General features: G+C 38.8%; 1 protein-coding gene across 2 annotated transcripts in view; it reads right to left on the reverse strand.

Moving 5' to 3' along the window:
- The window catches only part of dock1 (dedicator of cytokinesis 1), a 269,281-nt gene that overhangs the window by 81,801 nt on the left and 163,732 nt on the right, over positions 1-23,748 (reverse strand). For both annotated transcript variants that reach the window (XM_089122368.1, XM_039651460.2), the window contains exons 28-29: positions 13,986-14,087; positions 12,216-12,310 (exon numbers count right to left, since the gene is read on the reverse strand). In XM_089122368.1, coding sequence (XP_088978494.1) covers positions 12,216-12,310; positions 13,986-14,087 — 197 coding nt within the window. The remainder of the gene's footprint in view (positions 1-12,215; positions 12,311-13,985; positions 14,088-23,748) is intronic.

Raw genomic sequence — 23,748 nt, forward strand, 5'->3', positions numbered from 1 at the left:
CTGAAATAATTAAAAATATATATATATATATATCGGCCGATATATCGGAATATCGGCTTTTAAAACCAAATGATATTTGTATCGGTATCGGCCTTCAAAAATCCTTTATCGGTCGGGCTCTAATATACAATTACTAAGGTTATAGGATGTACAAACAGATAACGAGCAACACGACGAGTTTTGAAAGTGAAAGTAAAAGAGTGAGAGAGAGAGATTTGGCTAAATTAATGTACTGTAGGCAGTTTAACCCTTTTGAAACAACATGGAAAACAATCTTAATGCTCTGAAAGCTCGATAAAGATAGATATTGCAAAGGTATTTGGTTCTCTTTGTTTGCTGAAAGGCTGCGTTGGTTGAGCGGCTTTAGCTCTTCACAATTCGTATAGTCCAAATGTTTCACAAAGTTTAGCAAAATGTAAGGTAAATTAACAAATGGGGAACAAAAATTGGAGTTTAGAGAGACCAAACTTGCCACACATGGATTTGGTTACCCAGTTTGCAAAGTCTGAAACATTATCCCATTATTTTTTTCAAGCAACATAGACCAAACCACACAAAAGGCAAATCATGAGATAGGGGGGGTTATATCATAAAGCTAGAATGTAGATAATTATTAATGAGACGTGAGAGAATACCAATAAACTTAAGGGAGCTAATGATTGTATGACGTATGAGCTTCAGGATAACATGAAGCAATTGCTTGTAGGTGGTTAAAACAAATTGAATAAAACTAAAGAATAAATGTTATTTAAAAACCACCTGATACAGTTTGAGGTGTTGAACAAAGCTTTAAAATTAATTTTATATCCTTATTCAATGCACATTACATTTGTTACTCATGTAAAAAAAAGAAACAAAAGATGGTGTTCTCTTCTGGTTAGGAAAATGAGAAAAGTACTCAAGCACGTAATTGTGTGATTGAAGAGAAGGAACAACAGGGGTTTGAAACAAAAAAAGGAGAGAATAAGAGCAAATCATATTTGTGTTTTTGAAATTCACAAGAGCATTATAGGATTATAGGCAGACTAATATCAATAAATATCAAAAATCATGTTCAATAATATTCCCAGTACAATTATTACTGTAATTGACGGCAATGAATTAATGCGATAGACACAACCATCTCAGTGATTTATACGCATCTAAATCAGCAGATTTACACATTTCTTTGGTGAATTTGTACCAACACACATTCTACGAATGAACCCTGTATGAATTTGGCTAATTAAAAACAGAAAAATTCAAGCATCATTTCCAGTGATCTTTTACAGTATATCACTACTGAAGGTAGAACAGCAATCAATGTGTTCGACCTCAGATGCTGCATTGCAGAGAGAGATTGAGGGCGACTGTATTATTCTCCTCCATGTGTGGAACTGATTTGTCCAGTTGTTGGTTTACAATCATGACAGTCCACACACACTAATGTCCACAGATCCACAGACAAAACCCACTGATCTGCCTTGAAGGCTACTGAATGCTAACAAACACAACTGACCTTGACTGATTTCAATAGAGTTTGATGATAGCATAGTGAGATTCTAAATAGACTGAGTGTGTTCACAGCAAGATTCAATACAACACACACCTCCTCCAAACAATTCAACTTTGGCTAAGCCCCGCCCCCCTTAGTTACTGTTGCTACATCCGTCAAACTTCATCTGCGCGGCTTATGTTGAACAGCTCTTCCTGCTGAAATATCAAACTTTTATAAAGCAGCAAATAAAGTGTCCGATAGAAGTAGGCAAAAGGGGCTGCAATATGCGTTCGAAGGCTATATTCAAGACATACAGGTGAAACGCAAGAAACAACAAGGCATCCAAAATGGAGGCAAAAGCATAACGTTAACGTTACTGGTCACAGTCAAAAAATGAACCACCGCATTCCCTACTAATCGAGACGGAGGCTGGGACTAACAATATCAGGGAGCAACACTGTTCATCATGCAAAGCTGGGTAGGTCTCTATTCACTTCTATAATCGTTATTACAAAGCAAACGGACTGCGCGAGTACTGTAAAACGTTGTATTTATTAGCAGCGTGTGCTAGCGTATCAACAACCGGTATGAGAACCGAAATCATAACCTAAAACATTATAAAACGGTCTAACTAGTATAACTTCACACTCACAGTAAGGTTAGAAGTGAAAAAAAGATGTGCTTGTTGATTTTTTGCAGGGGGTTATGTTCGCTGACTGAGGACGTCCATACAGTTTAATCCAAACACGACACTTGTCACTGTCGGGATTTTACTTCGGTTTTGGAAAGGGAAAAAACGGACACCCCCCTCCGACCTCTCTGGGAAACGCGTATCTGTGTTACAAATGTCCGAGGCACAACGTTTAACTATATTTTTGATAAAATTATGACGGTAATAGCCTGCCGAGACCAAAAATATGTGAAAGTCAATGGAGCGCTGTCAAAAAGTGTCCGACCTCTGTGGGAGCTCGTTCTTGGCTGCGCTGTGATTGGTCAATCTACATTCTAGGGCGTGGCTTAGCCAAAGGTGAATTGGCCTATGGCTAAGGCCGTGTCCACCAAAGCGTTTTTTCCAAGCACCTGGCGTACATTTTCAGTTGTTTTCAATGGGAGAGCCACGTTTTTTGGCGTAACGAGGCGCTGAGCGTTTTTTTTTTCACGCTGTGTGTTTTTTTACTGATCGTCGAGAGTTGAAAAATGTTCAACTTTGGATAAAACGCAGCACTCATCACTGTCACTTCTTACCGAACCGTCCAATCACAGTGGAGGAGGGGCGGGACTAATAGGACACCGATCAACTGCCACAACATTCTTTCTGTCCAACAACATCTTTCTAACCGAACAAAATGGATGAAAAAATAAATAAATTTTTAGTATGAAACAAATTATCTGCGAAATCAGTTACAAGTAAACTGTGCTGCTGATATTCTGTATCATAGCAGGAAAAAAACGCTGCGCTGCCAAATCGCTCTCAAACGCCCAAAGCACGGCATCCTCAGCAGAGCGTCTTTGGTGGACACATGGCCTAAGCCACGCCCCCTCCACTCAGGCAGACATTTCACAGGAGGCAATTGGTGATTTTTGGAGACAGAAAGATTATATATCATCTCGAAGTCACCTAAAGGGCCTTAACTATGCATTGGAGGGGTATATTAATAATTTTATTGTTGAGAAGGTCGATGAAAAGCTTCAGCTCCAGGCAAAAACGTCACAGTGTAAACATGATAACCTGCATATCGCTGCCATCAGCGTTTGATGCTACAGTATGAATCATTCAGCACAACATTGTTAACATTTGTTATCTCGGTTTTACGTTAATGCTAGAAGCTAACGTTAGCCTAACGTATAGATAACGTTCAAATACGTTGTTGACTTCACCTAGATCAGATGTAGACATCCTTGTTTAATTTATCCACGTCCACCACATCACAACTTAATCCAGAGTAGACACTTATCTGGGTTGAGATGTGGCATGGGAAAGGGTAAAACAAATACACACCGTCGCCCAGCCTCTCGGAAACCTATGTCGGAGTTACATGTACCCCATGCACACCGTTTGGCCATTTTAGACTTAAAATGACAAGAAAAACAAATGAAAACTGACTAACTGCAATGTGGAAGCAGAGAATGTCTGAGTGTATTGGGTTATCTGTGCACTGTGATTGGCTCATCGCGTTTGAGGGCGTGGCTTAGCCATAGGACTGATTCTTGAGAGGATGTGCACTGGTTTTTCATACATGTGACATCGTTACTGATCAACTTGGAAGTTTTATATACTCACCAAATGCAATTCTGATTCTCATTTATCACTTTGGAAGAGTTCATTTCAGAATAATAATGCTCAAAGCCAGCGAGATGATGGTGTTTTAGGGAGGGCTGCCTGGGAGAAAAGATTAACAATCAAACACAGGAGGAACATTGAGTTTACTGCTGATAACATCAGAGGCTTGGAAACAAAACACCACTTGCAGAGATTAGAGGGGCTTTTCGATACTCGCTGAAGCCAAATAAGTCAGACTGGAAAGAATATGAGAGGCCTGAAGGGTTAATTTGATCCACAGATGGAGATGGCAAAGGTGCGGGTGGTTTGGAGGTGTTTGGCCCGGCTGATGGAGAGACACTTTACACTGCCAAAGCTCTTTGGCTCATAATAAGATTGGCATCTAAGCCATTACACTTCAGAGCCTTTCAATCTCTACAGGTGAATAACTTCAGCACACAAACACATAGAAGATAAACCGCAAAACAAAACACAAGCATGACCAACTTTAAGTCCCGAAACACTACGTGTTCATGAATGCAGCCACGCAAACTCGATTTCATGCATCACTGCATTTAGAAATGCATCAGCGTGGCATGTGTGTGCACACTGCCTATTTCTGCTGTCATTTTTGCATATGAAAACATGGCTCTCGAACCTGAAGCAGTCAGAAAAGTTCAACTCATGTAAAAAAGAAGAAAAGAAGCAAACAAAGAGTGTAAAAGATCCCTTGTGTGTTTGTGATTCAGGGTTGGTCAATCTGAATGGGACTAAAAAAAAAAAACATTTAAAAATGTAATAATTAAATACGTACTACAATACAATGGCATCAGCAATGGTCCATAATTAAAAAAAAAAACAAAAAAAATAAATAAAAATTACATAAAGGTGACAAATATAAAAATTGATAATGACAACAGCAATGATCAATCTGAATAGTTAAAATAAATAAAATAAAATAATATATATATATATATATATATATATATATATATTATAATAATTTATTTTTATTTATATATATATATATATATATATATATATATGTGAATAAAAAAAACAAAAAAAGACAAAAAAAAAACCACTCTGGTCCACATTGAAAGTTGAAAACAATAACACAAGGATTCCTTATACAAGACACAATATTGAAACTATTGACATTAAATGCTCTGAGTTTCAAATCTGTATTTTACAGTGGGGATATTTGAAGGAGCACGTCATTCATAACCCATCAAACTATGTGATCCACTGACTCACCAGCACATCTAGAGGGTCCTTTTGCACTCTTTGTTTCTTGAGTTTTTTTTTGCAAAGTTCATTCTGAATCACAAGAGGCCTACAACAACAGCAAGCAGCTCGCAAACACAACAAATGTCATCATGTGCAAATTGAGTCTCGCTGGCTGAATGGAGAGCAGCTCTCAGACTGAGAATGGCGGATTCTGAGAAAGGTCACTCTCGTGAAACAGCGCAGAGAGACTGTGGAAACACCAGAAAGAATCAGTGAGCATCAGAAAGACATGATGTCCTCCGGCAGCGCATTGAGCAAGCAGCCCCGCGCTTTTACAAGCAGATGAAATGCTGACATCACAAAAGGAGATCTCTGGAGATAAAAATCACAAACTTTATGAGACTTTATGTGGGGTAGAGACGTGCTCTTAATAATGCATTGCTAACTTCTGAACCAAAACCATCCCATAGAAATTGCAGTTTACAACAAAAACACCTCGAGCTCTCCAGGGAACTAGATTTATAAAGGAAGTTTCTTGAAACACAAAACTATCCTGAACTACGACGTTTCTTTTTCTCACCGAGATCTGCATAAAATGTATTCCAAATGCATTTTAATATATATATATATATTTATTTAATGCATCCTGCCTGTAAAAATAATTATTTCTGTGTGTGTGTTTATATATATATATATATATATATATATATAACACACAGAAATCCATATTTTTTACAGACAGGATGCATTAAATTAATGCATCAAATAATTAAATTGGCTGCTGAAAATGTAGCTTGGCTGTCACAGGAATAAATTGCAGTATAATATAAAATGATATTTTAAAATTTTATATTACTGCTTTTACTCTACTTTTGATAAATGTGTTGGTGAGCATTATAAACCTTATTTTTAAACCTCAAAACTTTCTGAATAAACTTTTGAGTGGTCGTGTGTGTAGGCCTGTATATAATGTCTGGACACATTTCTATGCATATCATGTTAATTTTTTGGGTGTGACTGTGGCATTACTTGATTTGCATAATTACCATCTTTATCCGGGTTCTTTAACCGAGTGTATAACGCTATGGGGGCATTTAATACGTAAAAAGAAATTGCTAGTTTATACCACTAACAAGGCTCAAAATAGCCCCACACTAACACAGTAACATAATTAGGCTCCATACATGCAAAACGAAGCATTGAGAACTTTGTATGTGTACAGACCATTTAATAAGAAGATATTTTATAAAGACAGTTCACTTCACGTACAGGCAGGAGCCATCTTTGGAAAACAGTCTCGACCAGTTGAAACGCGAACGATGTGCCAAGTGAGCTGAACTGTATGAACGTTGTTCGTGGTTTGACTTGTCGAGACGGCTCCTGCCTGTATACATGAAGTGGACTGTCTTTATAAAATATCTTCTTATTAAACTGTCTTATGTTACTGTGTTAGTGTGGGGCTATGTTGAGCCACGACAGAGTCCGTCTAACAGAGAGCCTCGGCACTTCCTATTAGCCCCATTGTGTATCACCTTGGTTGCAGTTCCATTAGAATTCCACTGGAGGTGATCACGGGCGAGAGCAGAATGAATGGGAGTCTATGGGGCTAAACGGCTAAATGTGTCTCTTTCTCCTGCTTGTCGTTGAATCAACATAGATTTTATTGTTGATTCCACAAGTTCAATATAGATTATAGGCCAAAAGTCGAAAGAACGAGTACTTATGTTCTTTCGATTTCTTACAGTTTAGGCCGTTGTTGGCCGGAACACGCTAGCATTCGGCTATTGTGTGACGTCATCACAGTTTTGAACGGATTTTTAGTGAACTTAAAAATGCAATATTCAGCTGGGTGTATTATCTTAGCCCTCCCTTTTGAATGCAACTTTCAAATGACTTGACACAAAATTACATCCTGAGAAAAGTTGATTTCTGGGGGTGAAACCCCATTGACTCCCATTCATTCTGCACTCGTCCGAGAGCGCCCCCATAAGGACAGAGACGTGTTACTGCAGCCAGTCCAGAAACCGGAAGTAACCAGCCAGTGCCAATTCTCTTCAATTAGACATTCTCTGGCCTCGATTTCTTTTTACTTATTAAATGCCCCCATATACTAGCGTTATAGATAAAACTCTTGAATTCGATTATCATTCGATTATCATGAAAACAAATCTCAGAGAACAGACGACTTGGTACCGATGTGTTATTAGACCAACGGCTCATTTTGCGCCTGAGTTCTCCTTTTATTTAGCTGGATAAACACAAACAACAGATGATTTCTAATCTAGGACTGTCCATTAATGGAGCGCAGGTGTCTTCATTCAACATCACCTGCATTCTGCCATGAAAGTGCCTGAAGGTGTTAATCACACCCTAGAAGAAATAGAAACACTATTTCAGGCGTGATTCCCGGCAGCTCACGGTTCACGTGTTCATGAAGAGCATATATTTACAGCATGACAAGATGCTGCAGCAAAACAAAGCATCCTCCGGACCCCTCGTGTAGACTGTGAACATCTAAGTGCCCTTTTATTTTTAGTCATTTTCATCACATTGTTAACATCCAAACACTAAACTTTAAAACACAAATATAAGGCCTTATAGAAAAGTATTGCTCAGGGTATGACATGAACAACAATATTCAAACTATTCAAATATTAGTTGAATGTCTGTAGCCATGTTTCCATCGACATGTTTTTATCCGAATTAAGTGATATCGAATGAAAAATGCCTAATGGAAACAGTAAAATTCGATGAAATTTCATGAAAATCGACTCAAATGAAATGCGTTCGGTCTCATCGGATTTTATCTTGATCGATATACGGCTAATGCGATAAAAGCAGATGGAAACGTTATTTGCCGAATAAATAATGAATTGCGATTAAGTTTTAGGCCCTTTTATGGTTGCAAGTTCATTTCCGGCCAGTCTGTTTGACTGTTTGACGGAACAGACTATTTTCTTTAGCAGAAGCAATACTCGTTTTTAAAACAATAAACTCGTTTTTAAGTCAATATTTTGTGTCAAATTATTGATTTATTTGGTTGATTTATATGTAATGAGCGGGATAATATATAGCGAGGCGGTTGTTATAGCGAATACAACCCCTTCAACAACCGCCTCGCATACATTATCCCATACATGTGTCGCTATCAGCTGGCACATAAGCATTATTAGGCTTCAACCTTTTTTTAATTTGTTGGTAGATGGCGCGATCCGCTTTGTCTAACAAAACTTTCTTCGCAAAAGTTTGCTTGAATGTTGTTCGATTCAGTGCGAAAATGAATGAAAACATTCATGAATGGAATGTCTCAAATCAATTCGATATACCAATTTGATCGCAAAACAGCATGTGACGTCATTACGTACAGGTTTTTTTTTCGCCTTAAAGCCGTTGGATGGAAACACACTTTCACCAGCTTTATTCGCATGTGTTTTTTTCTACGCTATCGCACGACCAATTCGTACGAATTCGTACGAGTGATTCAAAAGTGGCTAATTCGTACTAATTCATACGACCTCACTCGTACAAATTTGTACGATTTGTCTAAACCCACGTGACGGTTATGTTTAGGGGCGGGGTCAGGGGTAGGTAATTCGTACGAATTCATACGAATTGGCTAATTCGTAAAATATGTACGATTTAGCAAAATCGTACGAGTGAGGTCGTACGAATTGTTACGAATTAGCCACCTCGTACAATTCGTACGAATTCCCGTGAGACCGGGTTGGTTTTTTTTACCGAACTTCAGATAATTCGATTGACAAGTGGATGGAAACATGGCTCGTGAAAGTCCGTGTTCATGTTGCTGTGCAACATCGCTTAAAGGTAGTCGGAAAGAGATGCAGTAAGGCACATTAAACAAGCTCTCATCCGCCTCCATCAATGCGTTACAGAGAGAGAGAGAGACCGCACATTGTTTCTCCACTGTCTCGTGCACCTGTTGACTCCACTTTCCAGTGCACAGGATGTGATGCGTGCACCTGCAGGGGTTCTCCATCAGCGCTCCGACACACAGGTGGCTTCCGCCTGACTCTATGAATTCCAATATCAAAGCCTGACCCCCGACCTCACAGCCAATCAAACCAGCACACGGCAGCTGGCGGCAACAGTATTCCTCCACAGCGGAGAGAAGCACAGGAATATATGAGAAGTGCATTAGACGCACAAATAAATCAAAACTTCAGAGCCGCATATCTACAATCCCAGCACGGATAGACAGGGAAATTACTGAGATCTTCAGAGGATCTGTGCGATCTATCCGGTCTCCTTGAACATCAGAGCTTCTCATCACATTCACTCATCTGATGAGCACCGGCCTACTTTATATACAACAGAAGATAACCAAGAGAAATGAGAGTGGTGCTTACACGTGCACAAGCCATGAGGATGGAGTGATGCTGTAAAGTTAACACAGTGTTCTGGGTGGCTGCATGTGTAATGTGGTCGCTAGGGTGTTATTGCGAGTGATAAGAAGCCACCCTCAAGTCTCTGAGGCGCTGTTTACGCCTAGGGTTTTGGTCGATCGCGTCACAAGTGGACAACGCTAAATACAGGTGTAAACGGGGTGCGAAATATTCTGAGCGTTCGAACAGTTTTTGTATTTCTATATGTGGAGTGAAGCTGTGCAACAGACTACCTTCAGTGCTCAATCAATGTCCAAGCATAACTAAGTTCAAAAATACATACATTAACTGATCTTGATGAAACTTCATCAGTGTGTTCGCTGTAAGTGGACGATCACATGGATGTGACTATTGTGAGTAAAAACTATAGCGCCACCAACTGGCAGCAGGAAGTGTGTCACTTTCAAAATGCTTTGAAATCACCCTCTTATTTTTACCTGATTTGCTTCAAACTTCATCTGTATAATGTTAACACACGCCAGATAAAGACCAATGAATGGATTCTTGATATCTTTGATACTGTTGCCGACGTGGCAACACATCAAACTTTAAAATTCTTTTAGGATGCTTTTGAGACTCTTAGCATGCTTGAAATTGCATGAACCTCAACAGACACATCACATTTATTGGCCAGTAGACATGTGCAAAGTTTCAGAAACGGGCGTGGTGCAGGGACTAAATAGCGCCACCTTTTGACAAAAGTGGGGTTGTTAGTTTTATCTACAGTTACAAAAATCGGTATATACATTTTACTCCTCAAGCCGGACAACTTTCTAATTCATAGTCATTAGCTCGGACCAAGAGGAAGTCAGATATTTTGGTTTGAATACGGTGAGCCTCTCTCTGAGCCTACGCCCTGTATGGCAAGCCCTTTTAACATTTAAAAGCTAAGTTTTCCTATCCGGAATTAAGATTGTAGATATCAACAACGTCTTTCTGACTAGTCATAATTACATTTTGGATAGTTTGTATTATCATTTAAGATATCTGTAATGTAATTGTGACTAGTTGAAACGACTGATAGAGCATGGCAAGCCGTTTTAACATTTAATCATTCAATCATGAAAGGGCCAAAGCCTGCGGCACCACCACCCCGGTGCCTTTAGGTAACTAAGGGAACCGGGGGTTGCGGTGCCACCGGCTTGGGCCCGCCATCGCTGCTCGCAGCTATATTATTGTTTTTTTTTGCTTTCTGTTTTGATGAGTATTGGTTTTTATTAAGTTTTTGTTTTTTGCCAGTATTTTTTTTCTATACTCTCTACACAAACTAAAAAAAAACAAGTCTTCTCTTCGCATACTGACCTCATGTGTGAACATTATGGGAAGAGAGCTACACAGACAGGATTTAAACTTTGATGGCTGAAGACACAAGTTTGGTTTGAAGATGAAAAACACACCACACATAATGTTCTAACGCCATTGTCGATTTCTAACACACACTCAGTGATCGGCGTGGTCTTGTGCAGATATCAGAGGAAAAACCGTATCTCCTGCTCTTCACATGTTTCCCATCTCCTTTCAATTGCACGAGCTTATTTTGTCCCTCAGATTGAAAGATCTGAAAAAAACATTAAATTACCCCCCCCCCCCCCCATAGACCCTCCCCTCGAAGAAATCAGGACAGAAGAGGTTGAAAGTGGACAAAAGAGATGGATTAAAACACCAGGTGTAAATGTGAATATTCATCTACTTATGATCGTATCAACCAAACCTTAATATCAGGTGTCAAACATGGCCAAGGATTTTTGTTTCACCTGTTTCTTCATCCACAGTGCAAAAAAAGGTCTGATCACTCAGTAAAGTAGTGATCGCTGTTTTGAAGCATCATGCTTAGTTTGTAAGTGTAAGTAAGCACCAAAAATAGTGAGTATAAGAATAAGTGTGATCAATATAAGAACTCAACAAAAAACACCAATTATACTGACAAACAAGAAGGTTCAGGGATGCTCGGAAAGCTCTCCGAGTCCGCGACGGGAAACTCAGGTGTGACTTCCCGCTGGCTGTGAAAACACACTAAACCTTCATCTTCAGTCACACTGGACGCGGATTTGGCAGAGGAGTTGAGAAGAGAGGCATGAATAAAACAATACACAACAACAGAGCGAAACCGACACACAAACACACACACCAAGATTCATAATTCATATCTTTCATTTCAGCAGCCGCCACACTTCTGATGGAGCGAGAACAGAGTGAACACACACAGGTGCACACGGAAACGCTACATGCCTGACACACACACTAACTGATGCTGCACTGATGGGAGGAAATATTCGCAAACACATTCTTGGCCATTTCTGACTGCTGTTTCTAAGCAACAGCGGCGTGTGTTGAAGGGAGAGAGAGAGTTAAAGTAAGAGATGCTCGCTCTAAGCTGCACGCGTACGCGACTGCACATATCTGACGATCCTCCAGCGCAAAATTGAAAAAAGAAAATTTGCACAGAAGATTGACTCAAAACTATGTGGGGGGGGAGACAAGATTTACTGAATCAGAGCTAAGTGAATGAACTGCATTTCAACTAGTTTGACATGAAACCTCACTGGAAACCAGAAAGTCCTAAAACAGGGCAGACAAAAAGTTTCCCAAATGCACAATTTACCCCCACAGTCTTATCTCAAACTAACAAGCTGTCTGTAGCACATTTTGATATCCCATCAATCGTATCAAAAACCATCATCCTGACACAGATACTGTAGCTGAAATATTTGCAATATACACACACGAGTTACAGTATAAAGTGAGATCACAGAGTCTGGTTTCTGCTCTGGCGATTAAAGGATCTGACCAATAGAAACAGGTTTTGCTGATGAAGAAAAACATTATAGGAAGCATGTCTACTTACTTATTCTGCATCATGTTCATTATGACCCAGTCAGCAGGATAGACATTCTTTCCAATGAGATCCTTAAACATGATAAACGTCTCCATGAGGAAATCCTGAAGGAGAGTTGCAGTGTTTTGGGTGAACAGGACATGACAAAAACTATACAGAATATATATATTTTTTAAACAATTAAAACATATTTATGCATAAACACATATACACGATTTATATATACATATTTGATCATGCTTGAATTTTATTAATTTTATATATATATATATATATATATATATTAATATATACTAAATTACAATAAGACTGTTGTTAAGACAACTATATTCTTTGGTTTTACTCATTGTGATGGACGATTAAGGGAATTTGGCCTTTGTGTTTCCTCATATTTAAACTCTAAGTCATAGCTAGACAATTTCACACTGGTGTGCTAATAAAATATTAATGGGAGTATACTTCAGGGATGTTTTAACTGAAAAAAATTCTAGGGGTACCAATAATTGCGGCCAACTTGTTTTGGAGAAAAACATGTATTTCATAATGTGATTTCCCCCGCACTTTCAACTCTTTTACTTCAATGAAAGCTTAGATTTCTGCAACTTTTGGGAATGAAAAATCAAAAGGATAAACAATGCAGATTTATTTTTTACAGCCATTTTTGATCATACTTACCAGGGGTGCCATTAATTCTGACCACAACTGGATATATACACACACAATAATATATATATATATATATATATATATATATGTATATATATATATATTATTGTGCGTGTGTGTGTGTATAAGATGTCTAGGTATATAAATATTAGGGCTGGGTAATAAATATTGATTTCTCGAAATTAATCGATTCTCATTTTTACGAACCGATATCGATTCTTAAATCTCAAATATCGATTAGTCATCCTGTTTCATTTGTCCTTTGTTACTATTGATATAAAACAAAGTCTCAATTTTCAAATTACGTCCATTTTCTTTAGAAATTCAAAAACATAAATAGTGTTTTGGCGCTGTGGCGTGAGAAGCAGCAGTGCTGATCTCACTTCCGGCTTAATAATACCAGTTACAGCGCCAAATAAACATGAGTGAACATCTGAAAGTGTGTTAAAAGATAGAGTACAACTTATCGAAATCCATATCATGTCACATTGAATCGCTCAATCAGCGTTTCAACCGTGGAAAGACGTCAGTTAAACAGCTTGTAAGTATCGTCATATTTACCTCAGAAAACCCACATAAACTCGTTACTCAGCTAGAAAAAACAACTCCAGAGAGGAGCATTTTGCTAAATATATACACCATATAACATATGCATTATAATCTTAATGTTCTTCAACATTTAATGAATTTTTGAATAAATATGGCAAGTTTTTATGACAGCCACCATTTAAATGTTTATATTTCATATGATCTTCTTATTATAAAAATAAATAAAAGTGTAATTTAAGTGTTTGTATAGCTACAAAACAGTTCATTATTACCTTCATATTAGGCTAATGAAGCCTATAGGCTACAACTAGACTCCCATAGTTTACAGCATTAGTTAAGAGATTTGATTTCCTTGAGAAAAATAGCCATTTATTGTAACTGGTATCCAAAATAATCGATATTGAATCGAATCTGAATCGAAATCGAATTGCAAGCTTGTGAATCGAAATAGAATCGAATTGTGAAATTTGTGTCAATACCCAGCCCTAATAAATTTTTTTTTTTCTACACGAGGGGTTGGGAGTAAAGAGTTGCTCATGAAGTTTTTATTGGCATAAAACTCACCACCACATCTGTGCGCATCTTCCCAAAGGTGCTGATGAGGTGGGCGTAGTGATAGTCGTCCATCTGCCGCAAAGTGGCGGTCATACAGGCTACGAAACTGCCCTGCGAGGAGACAGACAGACAGATGATGAGTGACAGTACAACACCTACAGCACCCCTCTTTCAAACACTGACAGTTCATGGCTGTCAGGACCAAAGACCTGCTATTAAAGTGCCACAAACCCTTCACAAAGAACCGTAAAAGCCAGAGACTTCACAGAGAAACAGAACAAAATTAAAGACTGCAACAATTCCAGAAAGTATCTCTCATTAACAACATTTCTGACAAAGTAATGTGGTGAACAGTGAGTGTTTGAAATCAATATTTCTTCAATCTGATTACAGCAGTGAGAAACACACAGTGGGAATCTAATGATACTTTCACTTTCCCACAAACGGGAATTGGAAGCAATAAAACATGCAATTAAGCAGGAACCAATTGCTAAGAAATGAAACGGAGGGGGAAAAAACTCAAAACACAACAAAAAGACAGTAAAACACCTCAAACAAGCAGTGGGAATCAAGTCAGCACAGCTTATTATAAAATGTCACATTACCTGCTGCGGAAACCCAATTTATGCAACATCAATACAAGAAGAAGAGAGTTAAAAACATATTCATAACCTCTCATTCAATAAAAGCTTAAACTAGAAGCAAGCAAGGCATAGTTTCTTTTTTTTTTTTTAAATGGAAATTAAAGTGTTGATGGAAGAAAGCTCAGCTAACATTATGAGTGAACTTACTGTAAGGGGGGGGGGGATAATAATAATTATAAAATGACAACATGAAGCAGTCCTATTAGTTTAAAAGCCATTTCATTCATCTTTGCTCATTTGCAGCCATCTAAGAGGAAGGAAGGAAATTTCCAACAGATTCCACATGAACAAACACAAGCAGACGTAGGCTATATGAAGCCTCTGCACTTTGAAAGTGTGACCGGGGCTATTCTGCGTTTCCTCGGCTTGATTTTCATTTGCAAGTGTTTCCTGCAGCGGTAATTAGGTCTGGCCTACATAACTCGGCAGAAGCAAATCACACAGCGCATGTTCGTCACAGGATCCCTCTCTTTCTTCTCTCTCCAGCTCACCTTAAGGAGAAAACACTGAGAAACACGTTGTTCTGCAGAACGTACAGTGAGTGCTAAAACTGGGGTCTTCTGTGGGAAATATTCATGTGCAATATGTTTATAACCTACAACTGAAGGAAAAAAACACACTAATGCTATCAAGCTGAAGTGAGGCTGGACAACACTGCGTTTATTTTCCACGCTGTGTAAAGACTGGAGTGAGAGATTAGGGCCTTGCCGCTCTGCTAATGCGGTTTGATAGCTAATATTTGTGTTTACTGAACATCCTATCTGAGTCTTTGTGTTTGAACAGGACTCATAATGGCAGACAACACCGGCATCGCACAGGACACAATAGCAATGCTGTGAGCTCGAGATACTGAACCATATCACCTAACTATTAACTTAAAACATTAAGTGAGTCCTAGACTTATATTAAAGGGTACTTCAATTATAAAAAAAAAAATAAAAAATAAAAAAAACTTTTAATGATAATTTTCTCACCCCCATGTCATCCAAGATGTCCATGTATTTCTTTCTTCAGTCGAAAAGAAATTAAGGTTTTTGATGAAAACATTCAAGGATTTTTCTCCATATAATGGACTTCAATGGGAACCAAACGGTTCAAGGTCCAAAAGACAGTTTCAGTGAACACTGCAAACTGTTCAAAGGAATTTAAACGATTCCAGATGATGAATAAGGGTCTTATCAAGCAAAACGATCGCTCATTTAAAAAAAAAAAAAAAAACAAAGTTTAAGTTTAAGTTTTATAAGCTCAAATGCTCACCTTGCTCTGTTCTGTGACGCATGTTTGTGACTCTCCTGTTCGAACTCGTTCATCAAAACCATTTGAGTCATTTGGTACATTCAAAGAACGAAATAAATCGGAAAAAGATTCATTCATTTTGATGAACGAGTTCGAACAGGAGAGTCACGAACAGAGCAAGGCGACCATTTGAGCTTATAAAACTTAAACTTTTCTATTTATTTTTTAAATGACCGATCGTTTCGCTTGATAAGACCCTTGGTAACTCAGAGCCAGAGTCATGCAGCCAAAACTGAATTTAAGCACAAGTGAACGCCGAGTCTGAACCAGCAGCCAATACCGTCTGCAATGAGACATGCGGATATCCATGTGTCCTGCTGTGAGATGAGGAGTCTCACACACTCCCTTCAGCATCTGTGAGTATGCCATTATTCCCGATGAAGGATCCTGGTGCTTTACTAGAATATAACAGATTCCTGCTGAGAATTACTCATGTAGGAATTACACATGATTACGCTTCTCTGCAGAGTCCGTCAACCACCTGACTGCACTTCAAGACAGAACCTCTACAGAACCTGTCCAGTCTCTCCATCTCTCACTCTCTGGTGGATCAAAGGAAAGAAAATAATGGAAAGGGATGGATGGAAAAAAAATAGACGAATCAAATTAAAAAAATTATAGATGGATGGAACAATAAATGGATGCTCGGATCGGATGGAAAATAGAAAGTATGCAGATCTGCATCTCCCAGACTGACTTGAACATAATGAATTAATAGGGCTATGATGGAAGAGGCTTTTAATCATGTTTTAGAGTTTGGATGACAGGCCTCGTGAGCGGACGGGAATCCTGCACACACATCCCAGCAGGCAGAGACAAAGGCAGCATCCTCTAAGGTTCATCTCTCCCTTCATCTGTGTTGTGCTCCTCGGCACGTTACCATGGAAACTGTTTTCTTAAGGAGGTCGATCAAATAAAAGTCAGAGGGAAAGAATGAGATCTTGCTGGAGAGTTTCCCCAACTCCAGAGATTCCTCAAGGTCAGAGGTTGACTTGCTCGACACGATCAACCACACGCAACATGACCAGACATCACTGAACAACAACAAAATGTGTATAGGAGTGGTCGACACCTTGGAAAACCAATCAGAAAACTGATCTGAGCATAAATCAATCACACCACCTTTAACCTTTGTTGTTGTCATGTCTGCAACTTTGTTATTTTTGCTGCTGCCTGTCTTGGCCAGGACACTCTTGGAAAAGAGATTTTTAATCTCATTGAGTTTTTTCTGGTTAAATAAAGGTATAATAATAATTAACCAAGAGCTGCAAGCTATTTTGCATACTACTACTATGACTATTTTTGTGGAAATCACAACATTGTTCGTTGTAAATAGAAAATCAGGTAACACTTTACTTGAAGGGGTGTGCATAAGGCTACGTCCACACCGGACGCCAATAGCCCGTCAGGCACGAATGATTTCAATGTTAAGTCAATGCAAAGACGCGTTACGCGCGTAAAAAATTCCTGAGGCGTGGAGCACGGCGCGGAAGATGCGAATACGCCTTGTTTGTGCGAATGGCACGAATTGAGCTTCTGCCGCGTTACGCGCGAATGATTTAATTAGTGCCATTTGTGCATTCACGCGTTTGACGCGAATTCGCGTCTGCCGCCCGAGTTGAAAAATCTGAACTTTGGCGTGAATTCGCACCGCGTTAACCAATAAGGAGCCTAGCTGCTTGCTCACGGGGTGAAGTGTATGGATGCTTCAATAAATTATTTTGTAATATGACTAAATGCATGGTGGGATTATGCACAACAAAGCAAATATTTTATCATTTAAAACATTATTTTTATATACGAGACATGTTCATTTTGTACGGTGAATCTCTCGATGAACGCTCGATCAACATAAACAAAGATGGCCGTCAACGGGTTTAGGATTTGACGCGCGTAAATTTCGCCTCAAAGTTTTTATTTTACCCGTGTCAGTTTCGATCTTGGTGCGCGAATTAACACGAAGTGGTCAAGCTTCAAACTAGACACGGTAGACGCGAATTTGACGTGCTATTCGCGTCCGGTGTGAACGTAACATAAGACTAACATGACACCTTCATAATCATGACATGAAGTTTTATGCATGTTTGTGACAACTGTCATTAAGTGTCATTCGCTCAGTTATGACATTTTCAATGCAAATATAACATTCAAATACGTCTTTGTTATGACACCTTGACATAAAACAATACATCATAACCTGCCAGTGTCTTTGTCATGACAACTTGACATTACTAAAACAACACAACCTGTCATAAACATGACATAGCAGATTAATGGTCAAAGAAAGCACCTCGCTTTATTGGTTAACATTACATTAAACTGTCAGCTGGTTGGTTTTGACATTGGCTGTCATGAAGCCATTATATCTTTTTAATGACAAATTCAATTAGTACCGAAAAATATTCATGACATAGTTATAATGCCTCATGACAGCCAATGTCAAAGCCAACCACATGACAATTTAACTTCATTTTATGTCAACTTGTCATGATGTATTGGTTTATGTCAAAGACATCTTAAACAATGTCATATTTGCATTCAAAATGTCATTAATGAGCGAAAGACACATGTCATAAACATGCTACTTACATATTTAAGACATATGTCATGTCATGGTTATGCACACCCCTTCAAGTAAAGTGTTACCAAAAATCACTTTTGATCAATTTAATGTATTGGCTTTGGAACAGTAGTTTATAAAAGATACGTACAACCTTGGACAGGGAGTCAAATTTCCTCCGATAAAGTTTTGCAGAGACAGCTGTGAAAAACCCAATAAATGACCTTCGCTGAGGAACACTGTACACCTGCAGAACAAACACTGACATAATATAGCATCATTTACAGACACAATTTGGCTTCAGCACTTCTTTGCTGTCAATTGAACACCTGCCGAGTGAATGGTGAATGTCAATTAATGTTGCAGCTTTTATGGTCAGAAGTCCCAAAATCCCAAAGCTGACGCTGAATGGAATTTAGCATTATCCCAAAAAAACAATGTACTGTATGCAGACTAGGGTTGGGTATCGTTTGAATTTGAACGATTCTGATTCCGATTCCGATTCCTTGTTTCGATTCCGGTTCCTAACGATTCTCGATTCTGATTCTTCTAAGAGGCAGGGTCAAAAAAGTTTAGCTTACCTTGCTAACCAACGGCCTTTCTGAAGGAAATAATCCTTTCTGAAGGAAATACTCCTTCTGTAAAAATACTCCTTTTGTCACAAATTTTGCATTTTGCCAAGATTTTGTTATTTTTAGAAAAGTGAAGCCACACTTTGGGCCGCCGACGTAAGGTACTCATGTTCGACTTGCGTGGTTATGCCAACACTTCCGGTAGACGCTTCTTCGTTAGTGTTGTTCGGCGCTTTCTTCTTCCGCTCGGCTGTGAATATCGAAACTAGGAATCAAAATTTTAACTTTTGAACAATTCCGGGAAAAACGAAAAGTTAGTCTCGGTTCCAATCGATACTCGATTCTCGATACCCAACCCTAATGCAGACTCCAGCAAATTTCATTGTATGGCACAACTGTACAATGACAATTAAAGTCTATCTATCTATCTATCTATCTATCTATCTATCTATCTATCTATCTATCTATCTATCTATCTATCTATCTATCTATCTATCTATCTATCTATCTACATATCTATCTATCTATCTATCTATCTATCTATCTATCTATCTATCTATCTATCTATCTATCTATCTATCTATCTATCTATCTATCTATCTATCTATCTATCTACGTATCTATCTACGTATCTATCTATCTATCTATCTATCTATCTATCTATCTATCTATCTATCTATCTATCTATCTATCTATCTATCTATCTATCTATCTATCTATCTATCTATCTATCTATCTATCTATCTATCTATCTATCTATCTACCTACCTATCTATCAAAAACTCAACAAAAACCACCAGTATGCCATCTGGATAGATTCAGAACACAGTTTTAAGATGCAGTACAAAAAAAATTAAAAATATAGGAAAAAAAGAAGGACTCCTCGAGTGCCTGCTGAACATCTTTCACATCTAATGGTTAAGTATTCTTGCTTCAGGTCGAGTCAGTTTTATTACAGCGCTGGAGTGTGTTCATTTACAGCTAAATCACACTAATTAAATAATGGCTCTGTCAGTTACAAATGGAGCCGCCAAGACAGAATCCCTGTCCGCTTAACGGAAGACAGAGACACCAGCAGGAGCCTGGAAACATCTGGAGAAACAGCATCTGTGTGACATGCAAACGTCTGACACTGCAGGAGAAATACACACTATAGCAATCTTAAACTGACTCCACATACAGGAGTAAGCTGTAAAACTGATGTCATAAATATGAGGACGTTAACATACGACTGAACACATTCGCACATTTGCACGGTTAAGGGATCCATTAGAGATTAATGCTTTGCTAGAAAAAATATCGATATTAAACAAATATGATAAATTGGAAAAAGGGGTGGAAAATGGTCTTGAAAAATTATGATAATGCCCATTTTGGTGGAAGAAATCATTACTATAACTGTAATTGGACTTCAGGGGGGAAAAAATGAAATGTTAATGTAGACTATGGACCATTGAATTTGTAAAGGACGTGTGGTGTTTATACAGCAGCATCTTCAGTATGTTTCCAAGCGAAACCCCGGGTTTACATTTGTTTTCAAAGCAAAGGTGCAGAATGGATGATCAATAATCCAGATGGGACATAAATATTTACACACACCGCAGACTATCCCATTTGCCAAATGAGAAGTCCAGCCAGAACCGTTCCTTCAGACATTCACATATGTGCGAGATAGTGTTCGACTTAATGCATTTTACATCCAATGGGTTTACCTATGGCAGAATTACACTTAGAGCTCAGAGAAAGTTAGGGTTTTTATCAGAAAAACGATGTTTTTTTTCCCAATATTAGCGATTGTGGACAGAGCTGTACGCGACAGATTACATACACATGGCTGATTAAAAGACATGCAAACACACTCACTCACTCCCAACAGGAGGAAAGAAGTGTGGGATCAGAGCACATTTTAGCAGCTTGTGTTTTGAGCTCTTAATTAAACCAGCGGGATGAGGTCTGTAAATGGCATGCTCATCTGAGAAAGATTCTCATGTATTCCTGCCCTGGAGAAGAAACAGAGATTCACATGCACCTGCTGGTCCTTAGTACAGCGTGGTACAAAATATACTCACCTAAAGGATTATTAGGAACACATGTTCAATTTCTCATTAATGCAATTATCTAATCAACCAATCACATGGCAGTTGCTTCAATGCATTCCTGGTCAAGACAATCTCCTGAACTCCAAACTGAGTGTCAGAATGGGAAAGAAAGGTGATTCAAGCAATTTTGAGGGTGACATGGTTGTGTGTGAGTATTTCCCAATCTGCTCAGTTACTGGGATTTTCACACACAACCATTTCTAGGGTTTACAAAGAATGGTGTGAAAAGGGAAAAACATCCAGTATGCGGCAGTCCTGTGGGCCAAAATGATTCAACTGATTCAAGCTGATAGAAGAGCAACTTTGACTGAAATAACCACTCGTTACAACCGAGGAAAAAATAGGAAAAAGTGGCTACAATTTGCAAGAGCTCACCAAAATTGGACAGTTGAAGACTGTAAAAATGTTGCCTGGTCTGATGAGTCTCGATTTCTGTTGAGACATTCAGATGGTAGAGTCAGAATTTGGCGTAAACAGAATGAGAACATGGATCCATCATGCCTTGTTCCCACTGTGCAGGCTGGTGGTGGTGGTGTAATGGTGTGGGGGATGTTTTCTTGGCACACTTTAGGCCCCTTAGTGCCAATTGGGCATCGTTTAAATGCCACGGCCTACCTGAGCATTGTTTCATCCCTTTATGGCGACCATGTCCCCATCCTCTGATGCCTACTTCATTTCAAATTGGTTTCTTGAACATGTCAATGAGTTGACTGTACTAAAATGGCCGCCACAGTCACCAGATCTCAACCCAATAGAGCAACTTTGGGATGTGGTGGAACGGGAGCTTCGTGCCCTGGATGTGCATCCCACAAATCTCCATCAACTGCAAGATGCTATCCTATCAAAATGGCCCAACATTTCTAACGAATGCTTTCAGCACCTTGTTGAATCAATACCACGTAGAATTAAGGCATGGTACTATGGTTATAAGGCAATTTAGTATGGTTTTCAAAACTGGAAACCACCACAGTATGCAAGCAAATTTACTTTACACAAGAGCAATATCAAGCTAATTAAATATTTTAAAGCTTTCATGACTTTTTCAGGCCAGAAAAAGTTCCTTAAAATGTCTAGGTTTTTAATGGAAGTGGGAATCCTGAGCTTCAACCACTACATCCCAGCACCCAAATGGAATCTGCTGAATGTGTTCATTTATTTATGCTCATTTTGAGGGGAAAAAATGAGGAATGATTTGATGGTGACGCTTTAATGATTAAAGTTAAGCGGAAAGTACTGCACAATGAAAGCACAATCAAATTAGTCAAACTATTTAATAAAACAACACGTAAAATTGTGTAGGCAAAGAAAAGAGGGCCTTATTATCACCGCAGATAATAAAGATAGAGCCGCAACAGCAGTGGTGACAGGTACGTTTGAAGCCGTGAGTGTGTGTGTGTGTGTGTGTCAGGCAATGGAAGTTCACTTCAAAGCCGTTTGTTCGGGGAACTGAATTTTCTGTTAATGGTTCTCGGTGAAGTTCACACCCTTTGATTTCAGTCATAATGGTCGGACAAGACGTGTGGAATAAGGGCTGATGAATCCTGCGGGTTACACAAAGATTGAAAATAAAACGCACTCTCCCTATTTGCATTTGCATCCGTATAACCACAAAACTGAAGTAATGACAGAACTGACTTTACATGCTGATTCAACTAAATCCATCCTAAAGGAGGCCATTCAGTGGTGTGGCCTTACCAGCGGCTAGGACAACACAATCAATGCGTGCCGCGTCAGCAGAATGCATTTTCCTCCTAGTGGCCCTTATGAGGGCAGATAGAAAAAAAATAAAACAAAGAGAGAATAATATGAAGAAAGAAAGAAGCGCTGTGTAGACTATCACTGGTCAACTATTAAAGAGTCATCATTTAATCACCCTCATGTGATGTCATACCTCTATGACCTTCTATCTCCCATCAAACACAAAAGACGAATATCTCAATGGGGTCCAATGTTGTGTGAACCCAAATATCGTCCTTTATGTTTCTTATGAACAAAATGAGGGTGAGTAGATGTTCTCAGAGAGATCTTGGTGAAATGTCTCAAACAAAACTCTAGCTTTGAATCTATTTCATAAACTTTCTCAAAACTTCCTCAGGTACTGTTTCCCAGTAGACTGATACTTTTCTTTTGCTGTAACTTACAGCAAAAGAAAAGTTTTTCTTTTGCAAAAGACTTACAGCCTGTAAGTCTATATCTGAAATAGCGTGGTGATGTGATCTGAAACTACAGTACGTAACTACATCACAGTTATTTATGTTGGGGAAATGCTTAGCGACTAGCAGAACCATTGTAAGGCCGTGTGTCCACCAAAGAGTTTTTAGCCAGCTGAAAACGCTAGACGCTCTGCTTAAGACGGCGTGCTTTGGGCGCTTGAGAGCATTTTGTCAGCGCAGCGTTTTTTTTTCCATTGAGACGTTTTGTTGCTATTATACAGAATATCTGCGGCACAGTGAAACTGATTTTGCAGATTAAAAAAAACTAAAAATTTATGTTTCATCCATTTTGTTCGGTTGATGTTGTACAGAAAGCATGTTGTGGCAGTTGGTCGGTGTCCTATTAGTCCCGCCCCTCCTCCACTGTGATTGGACGGTTCGGTAAAAA

The sequence above is a fragment of the Pimephales promelas genome, chromosome 17 (assembly GCF_988280905.1).
Source record: "Pimephales promelas chromosome 17, fPimPro1.hap1.1, whole genome shotgun sequence".
In the NCBI taxonomy this organism is placed as follows: domain Eukaryota; kingdom Metazoa; phylum Chordata; class Actinopteri; order Cypriniformes; family Leuciscidae; genus Pimephales; species Pimephales promelas.